General features: G+C 43.2%; 1 protein-coding gene across 1 annotated transcript in view; it reads left to right on the top strand.

The window, feature by feature from the left end:
- OBSCN (obscurin, cytoskeletal calmodulin and titin-interacting RhoGEF) overlaps positions 1 to 14,810 on the top strand; it is a gene marked incomplete at its 3' end in the record, with an annotated part of 187,985 nt that overhangs the window by 51,883 nt on the left and 121,292 nt on the right. The window contains exons 21-32 of the mRNA XM_081996868.1: positions 1,064 to 1,330; positions 1,635 to 1,747; positions 2,489 to 2,642; positions 4,034 to 4,195; positions 4,697 to 4,801; positions 5,442 to 5,708; positions 6,357 to 6,626; positions 7,449 to 7,715; positions 9,051 to 9,317; positions 10,958 to 11,224; positions 13,239 to 13,508; positions 14,282 to 14,548. Coding sequence (XP_081852994.1) covers positions 1,064 to 1,330; positions 1,635 to 1,747; positions 2,489 to 2,642; positions 4,034 to 4,195; positions 4,697 to 4,801; positions 5,442 to 5,708; positions 6,357 to 6,626; positions 7,449 to 7,715; positions 9,051 to 9,317; positions 10,958 to 11,224; positions 13,239 to 13,508; positions 14,282 to 14,548 — 2,676 coding nt within the window. The remainder of the gene's footprint in view (positions 1 to 1,063; positions 1,331 to 1,634; positions 1,748 to 2,488; positions 2,643 to 4,033; positions 4,196 to 4,696; positions 4,802 to 5,441; positions 5,709 to 6,356; positions 6,627 to 7,448; positions 7,716 to 9,050; positions 9,318 to 10,957; positions 11,225 to 13,238; positions 13,509 to 14,281; positions 14,549 to 14,810) is intronic.

Here is a 14,810-nt window from a genome sequence, read left to right as displayed (position 1 = left end):
GAGATGTTTGAGCTTCAGAGAGGCTGTGGTGTCCTGAGCCCAGGAGCTGCGTCCAGACCAGGACCACAGAACAGAGTTCACAGACCACTCCTGGTCGTGTTTGCATTCAGATCCTGGCTGAATGTGGATTATCCTGCTAAACGTGCAGTAAGAAGGTCAAAATATTCCCAGGGGACCCATAGGGAGTTGAAGGTTTTTGTGACTAATTCATGGCTCTGTAGAGGTGTTTTTGTTGGTGGTGTTTTTTTTTAATTGGCAACTTAATTTCTTTTAAGGGTGAGACAAGTTTAAACACTAAATCCATTTTACTGGCTGATAGGGCATTGATGTCTTGTAGTAGGAACAGGTACTATCCACTCAAAACATAGATGCTTTTTCCCTCAAGCCGTGAGGTGTCAGCACACTTCACACCATGTAATGGATTTTTTTTTCCCCTTTTACTAAAAGCTTTTTCCTCTCCCTGCTACTTCCCTCCCTCCCTCCCTTCCTTGTGTTATCGTAGTTGAAAAAGTGCACAATGTTGTTTATTCCTTCATGCTCTCTTAGTCCTTAGTTATCATCTCCTTTCTCTTGAACCACGCCTGAATAAATATTTTCAGCAACATCTCCCTTGCGCAGCACAGGGAGCCTGGTCCCAGTGTAAATACCAACAGTGTTACCTTCTTCTCGAGAGTTTCTTCGTGATGGTTATTGGTGACCACCTCACCCAGGACAGGAATGCCTCTACTCCTGTATGTGTGTGTGCAACTTCAAAGCTCATTTCTGGCATAGACAGTGAGCGTGGTGGACCTTGATAGAAAAAGGGCCAGTTTGCCCTTTTCCCGCAATGTTTGGTTGACTTGTTTGTCCCAGCTGAAAGCATCCATTTTAGGAATAACAGCCGTGCTATCAGTGGGGTCATGGAGAAGTTTTATTTCCTGCAAAGGTGGGTGTTTAATTGGCAGATACTAATTAATTGACAGGTGCCTGCATGAGGAACAGGGAAGTAATCTATTTTTTAAGTCCTCAGGCTGTTTCACAGCTGTTGGTGTGAGTTCTACAACTTGTCCATGTGTATTTTCAGTGAGGCAGATCAAGCTGGTGAAAGGTCTTCAGCCTCTCGAAGTCTCTGAGAAAGGGACCGTCACCTTTGAGGTGGAGGTGTCGCATGAGGACGTGGAAGGGAGCTGGCAGAAGGATGGCGTTCGGCTGAAGCCTGCACCGAATATCAGTATTAATGTCCTGGGGAAGAAACATTCACTGACTCTTTCTTCAGTGACTCTTGAGGATGCAGGACTTATCTCCTTCAAAGCAGATGGCATTCATTCATCAGGGAGGCTCACTGTGGCAGGTACTGGTTGGTGTGGGACATGATTGTCTTCTCCTGATCCAGAGAACAAGCTTTAAAGAGAGCAACAAGCTTTCTTTGTAACCGCAAAGGTTGTTTAGCACTGGACCATCATCCTTCTAACGTCAGTAGGATTATTGTAACATTATTATTCACAGAACAACTAATGATAATGTGCTCAGAACAATAGGATCTTGTTACAAGTTTTATTAAACATCGGAGCTCGGTTCTGTCTATTCATTATTCCTTGTGCCAGGTGGTCCTGGAGATCTAAATCCTCACTAACTGGACTTTCTTTTTTTTGCAGAATTGCCTGTAAGAATCAGCAAACCTTTGGTAGACATCAGTGTAACTCAGAAAGACAAGGTCACATTTGAGTGTGAGCTGTCCAGGCCCAACGTGGATGTTAAGTGGTTCAAGGTACAGCATTTGGCAGTGATGTTTTAATTTCTGCCTTCTCTGGAAGGGAGTGAGAGCCTCTAATTTCATTTCTAGGGGATGTGAGTCTGAGTCTTTGCTATACAGCTCTTAGTATTGCTCTCTTGCCCTTATGTTCTTTCACTTGCCCAGTTCATCGTGCTCAGTGTTATTTATTTACTGTGTGCATTTATCAGGTTAAAAGTTAAACTTCTCTTGAGTTTATAGTGAACTCCTGAGCTGCTGTTGTGCAGAATGTGAGCTCTGCTGTTGATAGCAGTGCAGTCTGCCTTACTTCACACCTAGCAGTTCTCACCCAGGATGGTGAGATGGCCTCATTGGGAACTGTGATTTAAGGTGAAGCCTCAATTCCCTTTCACCTGACAACCTTTTTGGAGATCAGTTCAGGCATTTCATGAACCTTCCTTGAGGCTCAGCTGATATTTCCCTTAAATGGGGAGCATTTCTTCAAGGTAATGTCTGAAGGGGTTTGTTGCCAACCCTGCATGGTGCCTTAAGCCTTCAGATAGGTGTCTTAGGCCAACCAAAAGCTATGCATCTTCTTCAGCCATTCCTACTTCTGGAAAACTTTGCACTGTGCTTAAATTTCAGCATATGTTCGCGTAAGTACAGCTCCATCAAGTCCAGTGAGACAGTGAATTAAGCACAGATCTGAATGTTTGTTTTGCTTGGTGCAGACACAGGAGAGTTGATGGTGATCTGGTTTGGCCTTTTCCCTTCTAGGACGGGAAGGAGCTCCGGACAAGTAAAAAAGTGGGGATTAGTTCCCAGGGAAATAAGAGAAGCCTCATTATTCAAAAGTGTGAATATGAAGACCAGGGAACCTATACGTGTGAAGCAGCTAAAGACAAGACATCAGCTACCCTAAAAGTTCACGGTATGTTTCACTGAAGAAGGAAATTACATCTACTGCAGTATTTTTGGCAAGAAATGCTTCATGTATTTCACAATTACTCATTTTGGATAACTTTCTCTTTCTAGTGAGAAAGTGCTGGCAGAGCTGTCCTGTGCTTGCTTTAGCCTTAGAGGAGTATTTCTGGAACAGGTGTTATTTTTCCATTTATCATAAGTGATTTCTTTCCTCTGGAACTGGAATGTTGTTTCTGTATTGGGAAGTTGGCAAATACCGGACAGCCTGGCAGAAAACAGGGATTCAATGGCTGGTGTGCACATGGTTTGGTTTAGCTTCTGCCATTGTCACAGGGGGACTTTGGCTGAATAGGCACTGGACAAGCCCTGGGTATGATCTCAAGATGTGCCCGACTTTTTATGTTGTAAATGCTAAGGAACGTGTCAGGATTTCTGACTGCATCTCTCCTTTATGCTCAAGACGTTTTTTCCTTCCACATGTTGCACTGTGCAACTGGTCAAGTGCCAGATAACCAGGCTCTGAAGCACCAGAGATAAGCTAGTGGTGAAGGCCAGTTACTGAATGGACAGGTCTGCTGTGCCCTGGCAGATGTTATTTTCCAGAGGGGCATCTGAAAAGACAAATCGGCTCTTTCTTAGTGCTTACTAGATGCTGTCCTCATGTGGCCACTTGGGTTCAGCAACATCCTCATGAACATCTGCCCTGTTCCGTTGCTCTGTTGAACTCCCCCTTTTCTCCTGGACTTTGTGATTGGGATGGGTTGCTGTTTGAATGCTGACTGGTTTGCATCGGAGCTGGTCCCGAGGCTGATCCATGGTGTATCAAGGCCTTCTCTTTAAAAAGGAAAAAGGGCTGCAGTAGCACACAAATATGTGTCAAATAAATCAATAATAAATTAGTGCAAAGCTGCAGAACTGAAGAGGATCATTCTGAGCTCAGGGAACTCTGAAGCAAAGGTACCCTCCGGGTAAAACACGTGGCTGAGGTCCCCGTGGCTGATATAGTCCCGACACACAAGCCGGGGAGTAAAAGGAGAGTGTGCAGAGAGGCATGTGAATGAGAGAGGTTTATAGTGACACAAGAGATTGTAGGCTTGTGTTTAGTTTTCCTTGGCAGATTTTCTTTCATTAATATGTTTAACTTTTTCTAAAACCTGTATAAAATTCCGGCATCCATAAAATCCTCTTGCAGTGAGCTCCACTGTGGCTGGTGATTCTACCTGTAGGTTCAAGTGTAAAATATATTTACTGTGTTGAAGATCAAAACCACACAGGAAGGGAGGCTGGTCTAGAATAAAATACAATCCCACTTTTTCCATGCAAATATGCAGAAGGTAAACACACCGCGCTCAGTTATGGAGAAACCTCAAAAAAATATTTGTCTTTATAATTTCACAGCCCGAGATATCAAGATTGTTAAACCACTGGAAGATGTGGAAGTAAATGAATATGAGAGTGCATCCTTCGTCTGTGAGATTTCACATGATGAGGTCCAAACCCAATGGTACAAAAATGACAACAAGCTGAAGGCTGCTGACAATATTAGAATGCGTCAAGACGGTAGGATGAAAAAAGGGGATCTCATTCTTGAATGCGGATGGGTTGGAGTAGGTGCTGGTACTGGAGACAAGGCAGAAGGTCTGACCTTCAAAATCAAATTAAGAAGGTTTAGCAGAGAGTTCCTCTTTTGTTTTGGGGCTGCAACTAGGCTGGGACAGTGACATGGGGGGAACTTTAATAAGGCAAATTGAGTGTCATCCCACCACCCCATGCTGCCAGCTGTGGGAAGGAACTTGTATCATCTGACAGTGGGTGGGATCCTTCTGTTTCAAGTGCTTTCCGGATGGTGGGGACCACTTTCGATCAGCCCTTGGAGGAACTGAGGTTAAATTATCCTTTGATACAGGGACATAGACACCGGGGAAGGGTCAGCCTTGCTGCCGTGGGAGCAGGTGGTGATGCACTGAAACCAGATGAGCGATGCTCAGCCTGGCAGTGTGCCTCGGAGCGTGAAGCGGTTTGCTCACGGGAAGCTATGTCTGGTTGTGTGTCTGTTCTCAGGAAAGACCTATTCGCTGATGTACACGCGTGTCCAAGTCGAAGATGCAGCAGAGATCAAATTTGTAGCAGAAAAGGCAGAATCTCGTGCCCAGCTTACTGTAAAGGGTAATTAAGCTTTTCATGCCAGTACTGCTTAACCTCTCCCAAGTTACAAACCAATCACCTTCCCTCACTTTTAACATGAAGAAAATTAAACAACACCTAAAGCTTTCAGGGAAAGAAAAACTCCCACCTACCTTACGGCATGTGAAATATCAGCCTGGGAATTTACTTTTGCTAAATAACACAGGAGGTTGGTTTTATACCTCAAGACATTAATAATTGTGTTTGAATTTGAGGGACAAAAAGCTTGACTTTCTCCCGCGTTTCCTATTTCTGGTCTACATTTAAAAAGAATACAGCATTTTTTTTGTGTGTTTAATTTAAACAGTGTGATAGCGACAGAGTGAAGGAAGACATTTAAATTAACACACCGATGAGGAGCTCAGGAAATCTGCGATCACTCCCTGGCTTTTGCATAGTTCTGCAGTATTATCTCTGCAGTTCAGCCATCCAAGTGGTAAAATAGGGATAAAAAATTTTCCTCATTAGCTCTTCACTTGCTGTGTGCTAGCTGGGTGCTTAGCATAGCGGGGATTCCCATCATCCAAATAACAGAACATAAAAGTAATATTGCTAATGAGTTTTTATTTGGCACTTTTCATGGAAACTATACTGATTATTCCATCTTCTTTACTCCTTTCAGAGCTGCCTGTAAAAATTGTGAAGCCTTTGCGAGATAAGATTGCTCTTGAAAAACATCGGGGATTCCTGGAGTGCCAGGTGTCTCGTGCCAATGCCAAAGTTAAATGGTATAAAAAGGATGTTGAAATTCACCCTAGTGACAAATACGAAATAGTGAGTGATGGTGTCTATCGGAAACTCATCATCAATGACGCAGATTATGAAGATGAGGACACATACACTTGTGATGCCTTTGATGACAAAAGCAGCGCTAATTTCTTTGTTGAAGGTAGTAAACTATTTTTTCCCCTCTAGGATGCACTGGAAGGAGGACTTGCTGATTCAAAAAGCCCTGGTCTTTCAAAACCAGGGCTTTTTGTTCAAAACAAAATACCACTTAAAAAGTATTTTAATTCAGTGTTGATTTATTTTGAAGTCCACTGATATTGATTCCTTTTAGGATTATAAGTGCAGGAACATCGTGTAAAATGAATATATGGTATATTCTCCTAAGAAAAGTGATGAAATTCCTTTCCAGAAAAGTTTATCAGATGTGCTGGAGAAAGTTTGTTGTTTGGAGAAAACTTGCTGTAGTTAACCAAAGTCTTTCCTATTATCAACATCTGCATTTCAGTGAACCTTCTTTTCCATTTTATAGTGCCAAGTGTTTGATATCAGTATAGGGAGGTGGCTTTAGAAATAGGACTGGGAATCAGGAGATCCGGATTCTCTTGAGGCTGTGTCACAGACTCGCTATCGGACCTGTGACCAGCAATATATGTTTATTTTTACAGAAAAAAAGGGTGTTTTAAGGCCTTTTGAGCCAGTAAGTGCAGTATTCAAATCCAGAAAAGATGGCATGAGTGTGCAGGACGCTAATGAGAGAATTCTTTCATGAGTCCTAAATCCCTACTTTCTCATTCCATCCTTCATCCAGAGCAATCCATTAATATTGTAAAGGAGTTATGTGATGAGGATGTGACTGAGCCTGAAGAAGCCAAGTTTGAATGTGAGATATCCATTCCATCCGTGAAACCCCCAAAATGGTCTCTACGTGGAGAAGTCTTACAGGCTGGCAGAAACATTATCATGCAGCAAGAAGGCACCATCCACCGTCTGACAATACTGAAAACCAGTGCTGATATGTCAGGCACCGTTCAGTTCTCCATTGGCAAATCAAAATCCACAGCAAACCTGCTTGTCAGAGGTAATGTGATTATGTCCTGGCTTGAATTAAACTATGAGAGATCCTTTTCCTCACAGTCCCTGGAAAGTAAATTTTATATATGTACTGTCTAATGCGCAGGCCCCACTGGCTGGGGTCTTGGAACTGTATGGCAGATTTGCTTAGTTTCCAGTTACAAGCTGTTGGGTGCAATGTTGGCTGCATGAAATGAGGCAGCAATGTCTTAGGAAGGGATCTGATTAAATGAGTCTGGTGTGCCTGGTATTCAAATCTGTTAAGCTAAGACTGGGGTTTTTGTTTGTTTGTGTTTTGATTTTTTTTTGTCTTCTTGACTTTCCCAAAGAGGAAAAAACAGATGAAATTTGCCAGAAGAGTTTATTTTGTCCCATTTCTGAACTAGACAAGTTTGATAGCTCATATACTTAATCCACTTTGTCATTGACTTGATCTGGGGCAAAGCTTCAAGGTTTTTTATCTTCTACTGTCACCACTGTAAATATCTCAAATCACATCCTGAAGTCCTTGTTTTGTCTTTAATTTGCACTTACTTGAATAAAAAACTCAGTTAGAGAGCAATTCAGTAAGCACTGAACCAGAACTTGACCATGCATTTGATTTTTAATATACAGTATTATCTTATAAAAACCAGCATTCCCTACAGATCATCATGCTGTTTCAGCTTCAAAGCGTGTCAACTCTGTAACAGAAACTTGTAACACCATCTGAGCAGTTCACAAAACAGTTGTGAACAACAGCCATGAAATTAATTGGCATGAAATACAGATTAGAAACTTTCCTCTTCTTCAGATTGAACCTTTCTTCTTTCCCAACCCTGCTTTGCAGATTACCACATACAGATCACCAGGAAGATGGAGGACAAGACAGCTCTGGAGCGCCATTCAGTCATCCTGTCCTGTGACTTCAAGCCTTCTCCGAAGGTTGTAAAGTGGTTCAAGGGCCACACACCCATCGAGCCCTCCGAGAAGTACAAAATCAAGAGGGAGCAGCATTCGGCAGAGCTCAAGATTTTGAAAGTGAAGCCTGAAGATGCTGGTGTGTACAAGTGCAGGGCTGGAAATGCCGAGACTGAAGCCACGTTGAGCGTTGAAGGTATGAGCAGTTTGCAGCAGGGGGGCTTGCCTGTTGCATAGATATAAGAAAGAAATTTTTGACAATGAGGGTGGTGAAACCCTGTCCCAGGTTGCCCAGAGAGGTGGTCGATGCCCCGTCCCTGGAAACATCCCAGGTCAGGTTGGACGGTGCTCTGAGCAACCTGGTCTAGTTGAAGATGTCCCTGCTCACTGCAGGGCGGTTGGACGAGACGGCCTTTCAAGGTCCCTTCCAACCCAAACCATGCTGTGATTCTATGATTCTGTTATGCACTGTGCTGATATTCCAGGATACTGAAATCCAGCACTTACCATGAAGCAGGTAATGCATGTGGAAGAGCACCACCTGAGTAAGGCAGAAATCCGTGCATCTTTCTCCAGGCACATTATTGTTCATATCATCCTAGGGACTAGGACTCTTTGGTACTTCTTGCTAAAAATGTCCTTTACGTTAAACTGCTACAAGCCTCTGATTCTGATGGTCTCAGATGGTTGTGGTTTTCATTTCCTGACCACTGTGTCAGCTTTTATATCTACTATAAGTTTATTATTCATAATGATATTCTACCTCATTCTGGCATGGCACTGTTTTTAGCCAGTTCTTCACCTCTGGTGAAATGTAAGAAAAGTTGATCACTGTGTCACTTTCAGCAAGACGTGGAGGTGAGCCGTGGAATAATTTCCACAAGTCCAGGAAACAACTGTTGGTAACAGTTTGGCCTTGATGAGGTTCATTCAAGTGACGAAATTACTTAACACTCCCAAAACCCTTTCCTGAGTTAGCTAGTCCTTGAGAAACAGCGTTTCATGGGTGGAGAAGGTGCAAAGAGAAACCTCTGGTCAGGGACTGGGGAAAAAAATTAAATTCCTGTTGCTCCCTAAACCTGATCAAGTTGCTCAGTCTATTCATATTCACTGTTTGTGACCAAATCCCTTGACTTCATCTCATACTCTGTGTTCCCCCGGCAGTGAGTCAGGGATAATTTAGTTATAATGTGTGTGCGTGCAGTGATAATCACACAGGAACTGGAGCTCTGTGGGCTATTTAGGCATCACTGTAATGTCATCGTCATTTTAGAAAGACGTACTTATTTTTAAATTAAAAAGAAAAAAATGCAAAACAGTTTTATGTGTTAAAAGAGAATTGAGGGCCCTGGACAATATAGTCTTTTTAATGGATGGTTTTTGGTGGACCAAATGCAGAAATGTAATGACCCATGGTGTACAGGAGACCAGACTAAGTATTCTAATAATCTCTAAACTCTTTGAAATCTATTTGTGGTAACAGTACTGATTTATGGTGACAGTGGTGATGGTGCACTTTGGTTTCCTACAGCCCGCAATGTAGAAGTACTCAAACGTCTGCAGGACGTGGAAATTGAAGAAGAGAGTTCCGCTGTCTTCTCCTGTGAGCTGTCTCATGATGACGAGGATGTGGAATGGTTCCTCAATGGCACCCTCCTTTACACCAACAATTTCAATGACATCAGGACCGTTGGCAATTGCTACACACTGACGATGAAGCAGGTCAAGCCTGAGGATGCTGGTACAGTGACAATGAAGTCAGACAAGGTGTCAGAGACCGTGCGTCTGAAGGTGATAGGTGGGTCATGATCACACTCCTCCTGAATGTAAACAAGAGAAGCAAAAGAGCTGTTATTTACAATACCCACGCAGCAATCCTGCTCCTAAGCTTCACCTCTCTGGGACCGAGCAATAGGCATGCAGGGATTTTCTTCTGCTGTAATTTTCTGCTGTAGCTGATGATTTTTCTAAGGAGGATTGTTTTGACGTCCTGACAAAACTTTCCATAGCTCTTTATCATGCTTTTGCTTATCAGGATAGTCTCAAGAGCAATGTCCTTTACTTGTAGGTCTCTTCAGTAGTATATAGGCTATAAACTGTTGTTTCTAAAGATTTTTGTCTGCAAGGAGGTGAGCTCCAATGTACTTCCAAGGGTAGAGCACACCTTTAGTACACCAGTTCTGGAGTTGGACTGAATCAACAAAGAGAAGGCAGTTTGCTGCTGTCCTTCCTATATCTTAGATGTGTGACCAAAATTCGAACTGCTGTGGTTCGACATGATCTTGCGCATCAGCTAAGCCACAGTAAGTTGTGTGAATTATTTTAGGCATGTTAGAAACATGAGGTAAAACTCTCACCAAAATTTCAAAATCACATTTTCTTTAGCAATACACATGTACATGCATGCTCAGGTAAATCACAGTGATTTGTTATCCTAAATTAACTCCTTATTGTATGTGGAAACATGAGTGGGAAATGTCCTAAGCCATTCCCTGAAAATCAGTATGACATCCTCCACACCCCCTTAGAGAATAATCTCTCTGATTTCCTTTCCATTTTGCCTCCTGATCATGATTAATTTGTTCTTCCCAGAGTACCTGAATAATTTAACTCTTTTACTCTATCCACTCAGTGAGTCTGAAGGATTTCCTCTTCCTTCTTTTTTTCATATCTGGTCAAAAATTTCCAATGTATAAATATCCTCTGTGTAAAATATACTTTAAAATAGATAAAGGGAATTGTCAAAACTGGCAAAATGTTCAGGAGGCTGAGGAGAATGTGCAGCATATCCTTTTACTGCTACTCCTACTGTATGAATCCTGCTTCATGAGACGGCAGTGACAGCTCTCTGGCTTTAGAAGACCTACATCCCAATTACTTCTCTTCACACAGTTTTCATCTTTGTAGACTTGTAGGCTGCTGCAATGAGAAAGGATGTTCCCAGAGAACATTTTCTGCTCCTCCACGATGCAGACAAGGGCTTCCTTAAAATCTAGCCTATCTTGTTGAGTAGCTATTCCATAGAAGCGTGAAGCTGTCCCTCTGATCTTCACTAGGGCCCTACATGCCTGCTCCAAGCCCCATTCCCTGTGATGGGATCTCCTGTGCCTGACGGATGCCCCAACACAGATTAAAATGAGTCCTTGCAATCTCATAGGTGTGCAGTCATAAGAGAAGCCACGATTACAGCACTGAATATCACTCTCCATCCATGGCAATGCAGGCTGCCTCTCTCCTTCCCTGTATCCTCCCATTAATAAATTCTGATTTCCCTAAAACTCATTCCAATCATGAGGTGTGAGACTGCTTTAGGTTCTGCATTGGTATCATCAGCATAGCCAAGGGTTTACTTAAGGTCTCTTTAAATATTTGGTAGCAACAGAAAATGTCTTGACTTAAATGTTCTGGTTGTTCTCTGTTTTTCCCATTAAAATTCAGAGAAGCCTGCTGTCTTCATGAAGTCTTTGGATGATGTTTTTGGTGAGGAGCGAGGTGTGATTAAACTGGAATGTGAAGTCTCCAAAGAGAAAGTCAAACCTGTTTGGAAAAAGGATGGCGTGAAGCTTACTTCTGGTAACAAGTATGAGCAGATACAGTCTGGGAAGACTCTGTGCCTCCTTATCCATGACCTTGAAAAGACAGATGCAGGTTTATACACATGTGATATTGGCACTGATGTTGCCAAGTCAAAGGTCACTGTTCAGGGTAAGTATTGTAGACAATGGCCAGTCAAGGTTGCTGTAAATATGGGTGGGCTTGGTCACTTTTTCTCACACCTATTCCTCCATAGGCAGGTCCTGCTTGACCAACCTGATCTCCTCCTATCACAAGGTGACCCGTTTAGTGGATGAGGGAAAGGCTGTGGATGTTGTCTATCTAGACTTTAGTAAAGCCTTTGACACCATTTCCCACAGCATTCTCCTGGAGAAACTGGCTGCTCATGGTTTGGATGAGCGTACCCTTCACTGGGTAAAAAAACTGGCTGGATGGCCGGGCCCATAGGGTTGTGGTGAACAGAGTTAAATCAGTTGGTGGCCGGTCACAAATGATGTTCCCCAGGGCTTGGTATTTGGGCCAGTTCTGTTTAAAATCTTTATCAATGACCTGGATGAGGGGATCGAGTGCACCCTCAGTAAGTTTGCAGATGACACCAAGTTGGGTGGGAGTATTGATCTGCTCAAGGGCAGGAAGGATCTGCAGAGGGATCTGGACAGGCTGGATCGATGGGCTGAGGTCAACTGTATGAGGTTTAACAAGGCCAAGTGCAGGGTCCTGCACTTGGGTCACAACAACCCCACGCAATGCTACAGACTGGGGGAGGAGTGGCTGGAGAGCTGCCTGGTGGAAAAGGGCCTGGGGGTGCTGGTCGACAGCCGGCTGAACATGAGCCAGCAGTGTGCCCAGGTGGCCAAGAAGGCCAACAGCATCCTGGCCTGTATCGGAACTATTGTGGCCAGCAGGAGCAGGGAAGTGATCGTGCCCCTGTACTCGGCACTGGTGAGACCGCACCTCGAATCCTGTGTTCAGCGTCTGGGCCCCTCACTACAAGAAGGACGTTGAGGTGCTGGAGCGTGTCCAGAGAAGGGCAACAGAGCTGGGGAGGGGTCTGGAGCACAAGTCTGATGAGGAGCAGCTGAGGGAACTGGGGGTGTTCAGTCTGGGGAATGGAGGCTGAGGGGAGACTTCATCGCTCTCTACAACCAAAACCTACAACGTAAACAAAGGAGGTTGTAAAAAGGTGGGTATCGGTAGGAGGAGGGGAAACAGCCTCAAGTTGCACCAGGGGAGGTTTAGATTGGATATTAGGAAAAATGTCTTCACCAAAAGGGTTGTCAAGCATTGGAACAGGCTGCCCAGCGAAGTTGTTGAGCCACCATCCCTGGAGGTATTTAAATGACATGGTGCTTAGGGACATGGCTTAGTGATGAACTTGGCAGTGCTAGGTTTACAACTGGACTTCATCTTAAAGGTCTTTTCCTACTTAAATGATTCTATGATTCCATGAACCTCACATAACTCGGTGATGTCTGAATAACCCCTGTTACTCTTTGATGTAAGTATATCTGGTGTTTCAGTGAAAATCACATGTCAAAAAAAAAACCACACCCCCAAGCAACTTGTGTTTCATGTTTTCCAGCTATTAATTCAGACTCCATTGTGGGAACACAAAAGTAGGCCAACATTGCCCATTGAAGAACCCAGGACTTCAGCCTGTGCTCTCATCCTTGTGGGTCCTTCAAGGAAGGAGGAGTGTTCATGGCTTTCAAACTCATATTGATAAGGAGAAAAATTTTGAATTTGTCTGATTAGAACACCAGGAGGGGTAGAATGGTAACAAGTTAACAAATACAAACAACCCATTTCTCATATCAGCGTGGAGAGAAACCTCACAGAACATCCCAGAGGCTTCCTGTTTGACAGCTTTTCCCCCCTCTAGCTAATAATTTTGACTTTTCTCCATAGACTAAGCTGTTCTCCATGCAGTCCTTCCAGAACAAAGCCAGGGAATTCACATGAACATTTTTTCTATGCTTTTGTGATGATTCTGAGCGGATAATGTCTGAAAAATCCTTCCCATGTCAAATACATCTGCAAGGAATGCAGTGTTGTCCTGCCAATTCTATAGACAAATCAGACTGATGAGCTAAAAATGTCATTACTACTAATGTCAATCATAAAAACCTTTTATCCTTGTATTAACCTAGTTTTTGTCTTCCAGAACTGAACGTTGGCATCACCAAACGGCTGAAGAACACTGAAATCCAGGAGGGAGACGATTGCACTTTTGAGTGTATTTTGTCTCATGAAAGCATTGATGACTTCAACTGGATGCTGAATGGGAGCAAAGTGGAAAGTGGTGGGCGATTTAAAGCCTCTAACATGGGTCGGAAATATACACTCAGTATCAAAAGCGTGATTCCTGATGATTCTGGGGAAGTAATTTTCACTGCCCGGGGTCTAACTTCCAAGGCTTCTCTGGTTGTGAAAGGTAATGAGATCAGAAAGGTTCTGGGGTTTGATTTCTTGGGTGTCTTTTCATAAGGTATGTCAATAAACCATGAAGGCAAACTCTTGTGATCTAAGTGAATAGCAGCCTTCTCTGTGAGCCTTGAAGCACTGAGATTTTTCCTTAAAAACAAGTGAAAGGCTGAAACTTCTTACAGATATTTGAGAACTGCAGAATACACTGGGTGGTGTAATTATACAGTCAATTACTACCCAGACTGTGTGCATATGAGACAATCACCCAAGGCTCCCTGGGTAACCCGTGGAGAGGAGAAATAGGTAGTTTTCAGGCATGGTTCATCATCCAGTTAGACCTATTAAGGACAAAATAAATTGTTCCATGAAGCCTATTGCCTGTACTCAGCAGATCACTGCTGGCTGTAGAGCAGCCCTGGCGTGAGTGTCTCTGCCACATATCTCTAGAGCATAGATGTCCGTATTTAGTGAGATAGATCCCACCATAACTGCACGTCTACAGTAACCTCAGTGATGACAAAATGACATCCCCTGAAATGGATGCCATCAGGACAAGACCTCAGTTCCTCTAAGCAATCATTGATATTCACTGAGAGCCCATAGCTTCAATTAGTATGTACTAAAGAGCAATACTGTTTTTTCTCTCCCTTCCCTAACGTAACATGAATCATTTGTTGGGGAATGTGAAAACGTATCATATATTTGAATTGCAAAAACCCCAACCATATAGTGATCATGATTTTTATTCAAAGTTCCCTTTCTCCCCCCCAACTTCTTCAGAAAAACCTACTGAGGTTACGAAACAGCTGGAGGATAAAACATCAGCAGCGGGGCAGGACATCAGCCTGAGCTGCGAATTGTCGAAACCTGACGTGAGCATCAGGTGGTACAAGGATGGCAAAGCAATCCGAAAAAGCCAGAAATATGACTTGCACCAAGAGGGAACACGGGCCATTCTGATCATCCATGACTCCACGGTCAAGGACAGTGGGGAGTATACCTGTGAGACAGAGGTCTCTAAAACGAAAGCCAGGATCACAGTGCAAGGTCAGTTGAAGGATGCATATGGCTGGCATGTACAGAAGTTGGGGTAAATATCTACAACCTGTGGGAGCTGTTCTTCTCTTCTATCTCCCTAAACAGGATCAATTTTCAAAAAAATTCATGGATTAAAAGCTTTTAAAAAAACCCTCTGAAAATCACCTTGTAGGTACTGAAGAATCTTATGTGCTCCATAATGAGCCAATAAAAACTGGTAGTTTTTTTGAACACAGATGATCAAAACTGTATTCAGTCTGCCAAATAAGGT

Source organism: Phaethon aethereus (genome assembly GCF_964289735.1).
Source record: "Phaethon aethereus genome assembly, chromosome: 2".
NCBI lineage: Eukaryota > Metazoa > Chordata > Aves > Phaethontiformes > Phaethontidae > Phaethon > Phaethon aethereus.
This window is presented reverse-complemented; position numbering and strand designations above follow the sequence as displayed.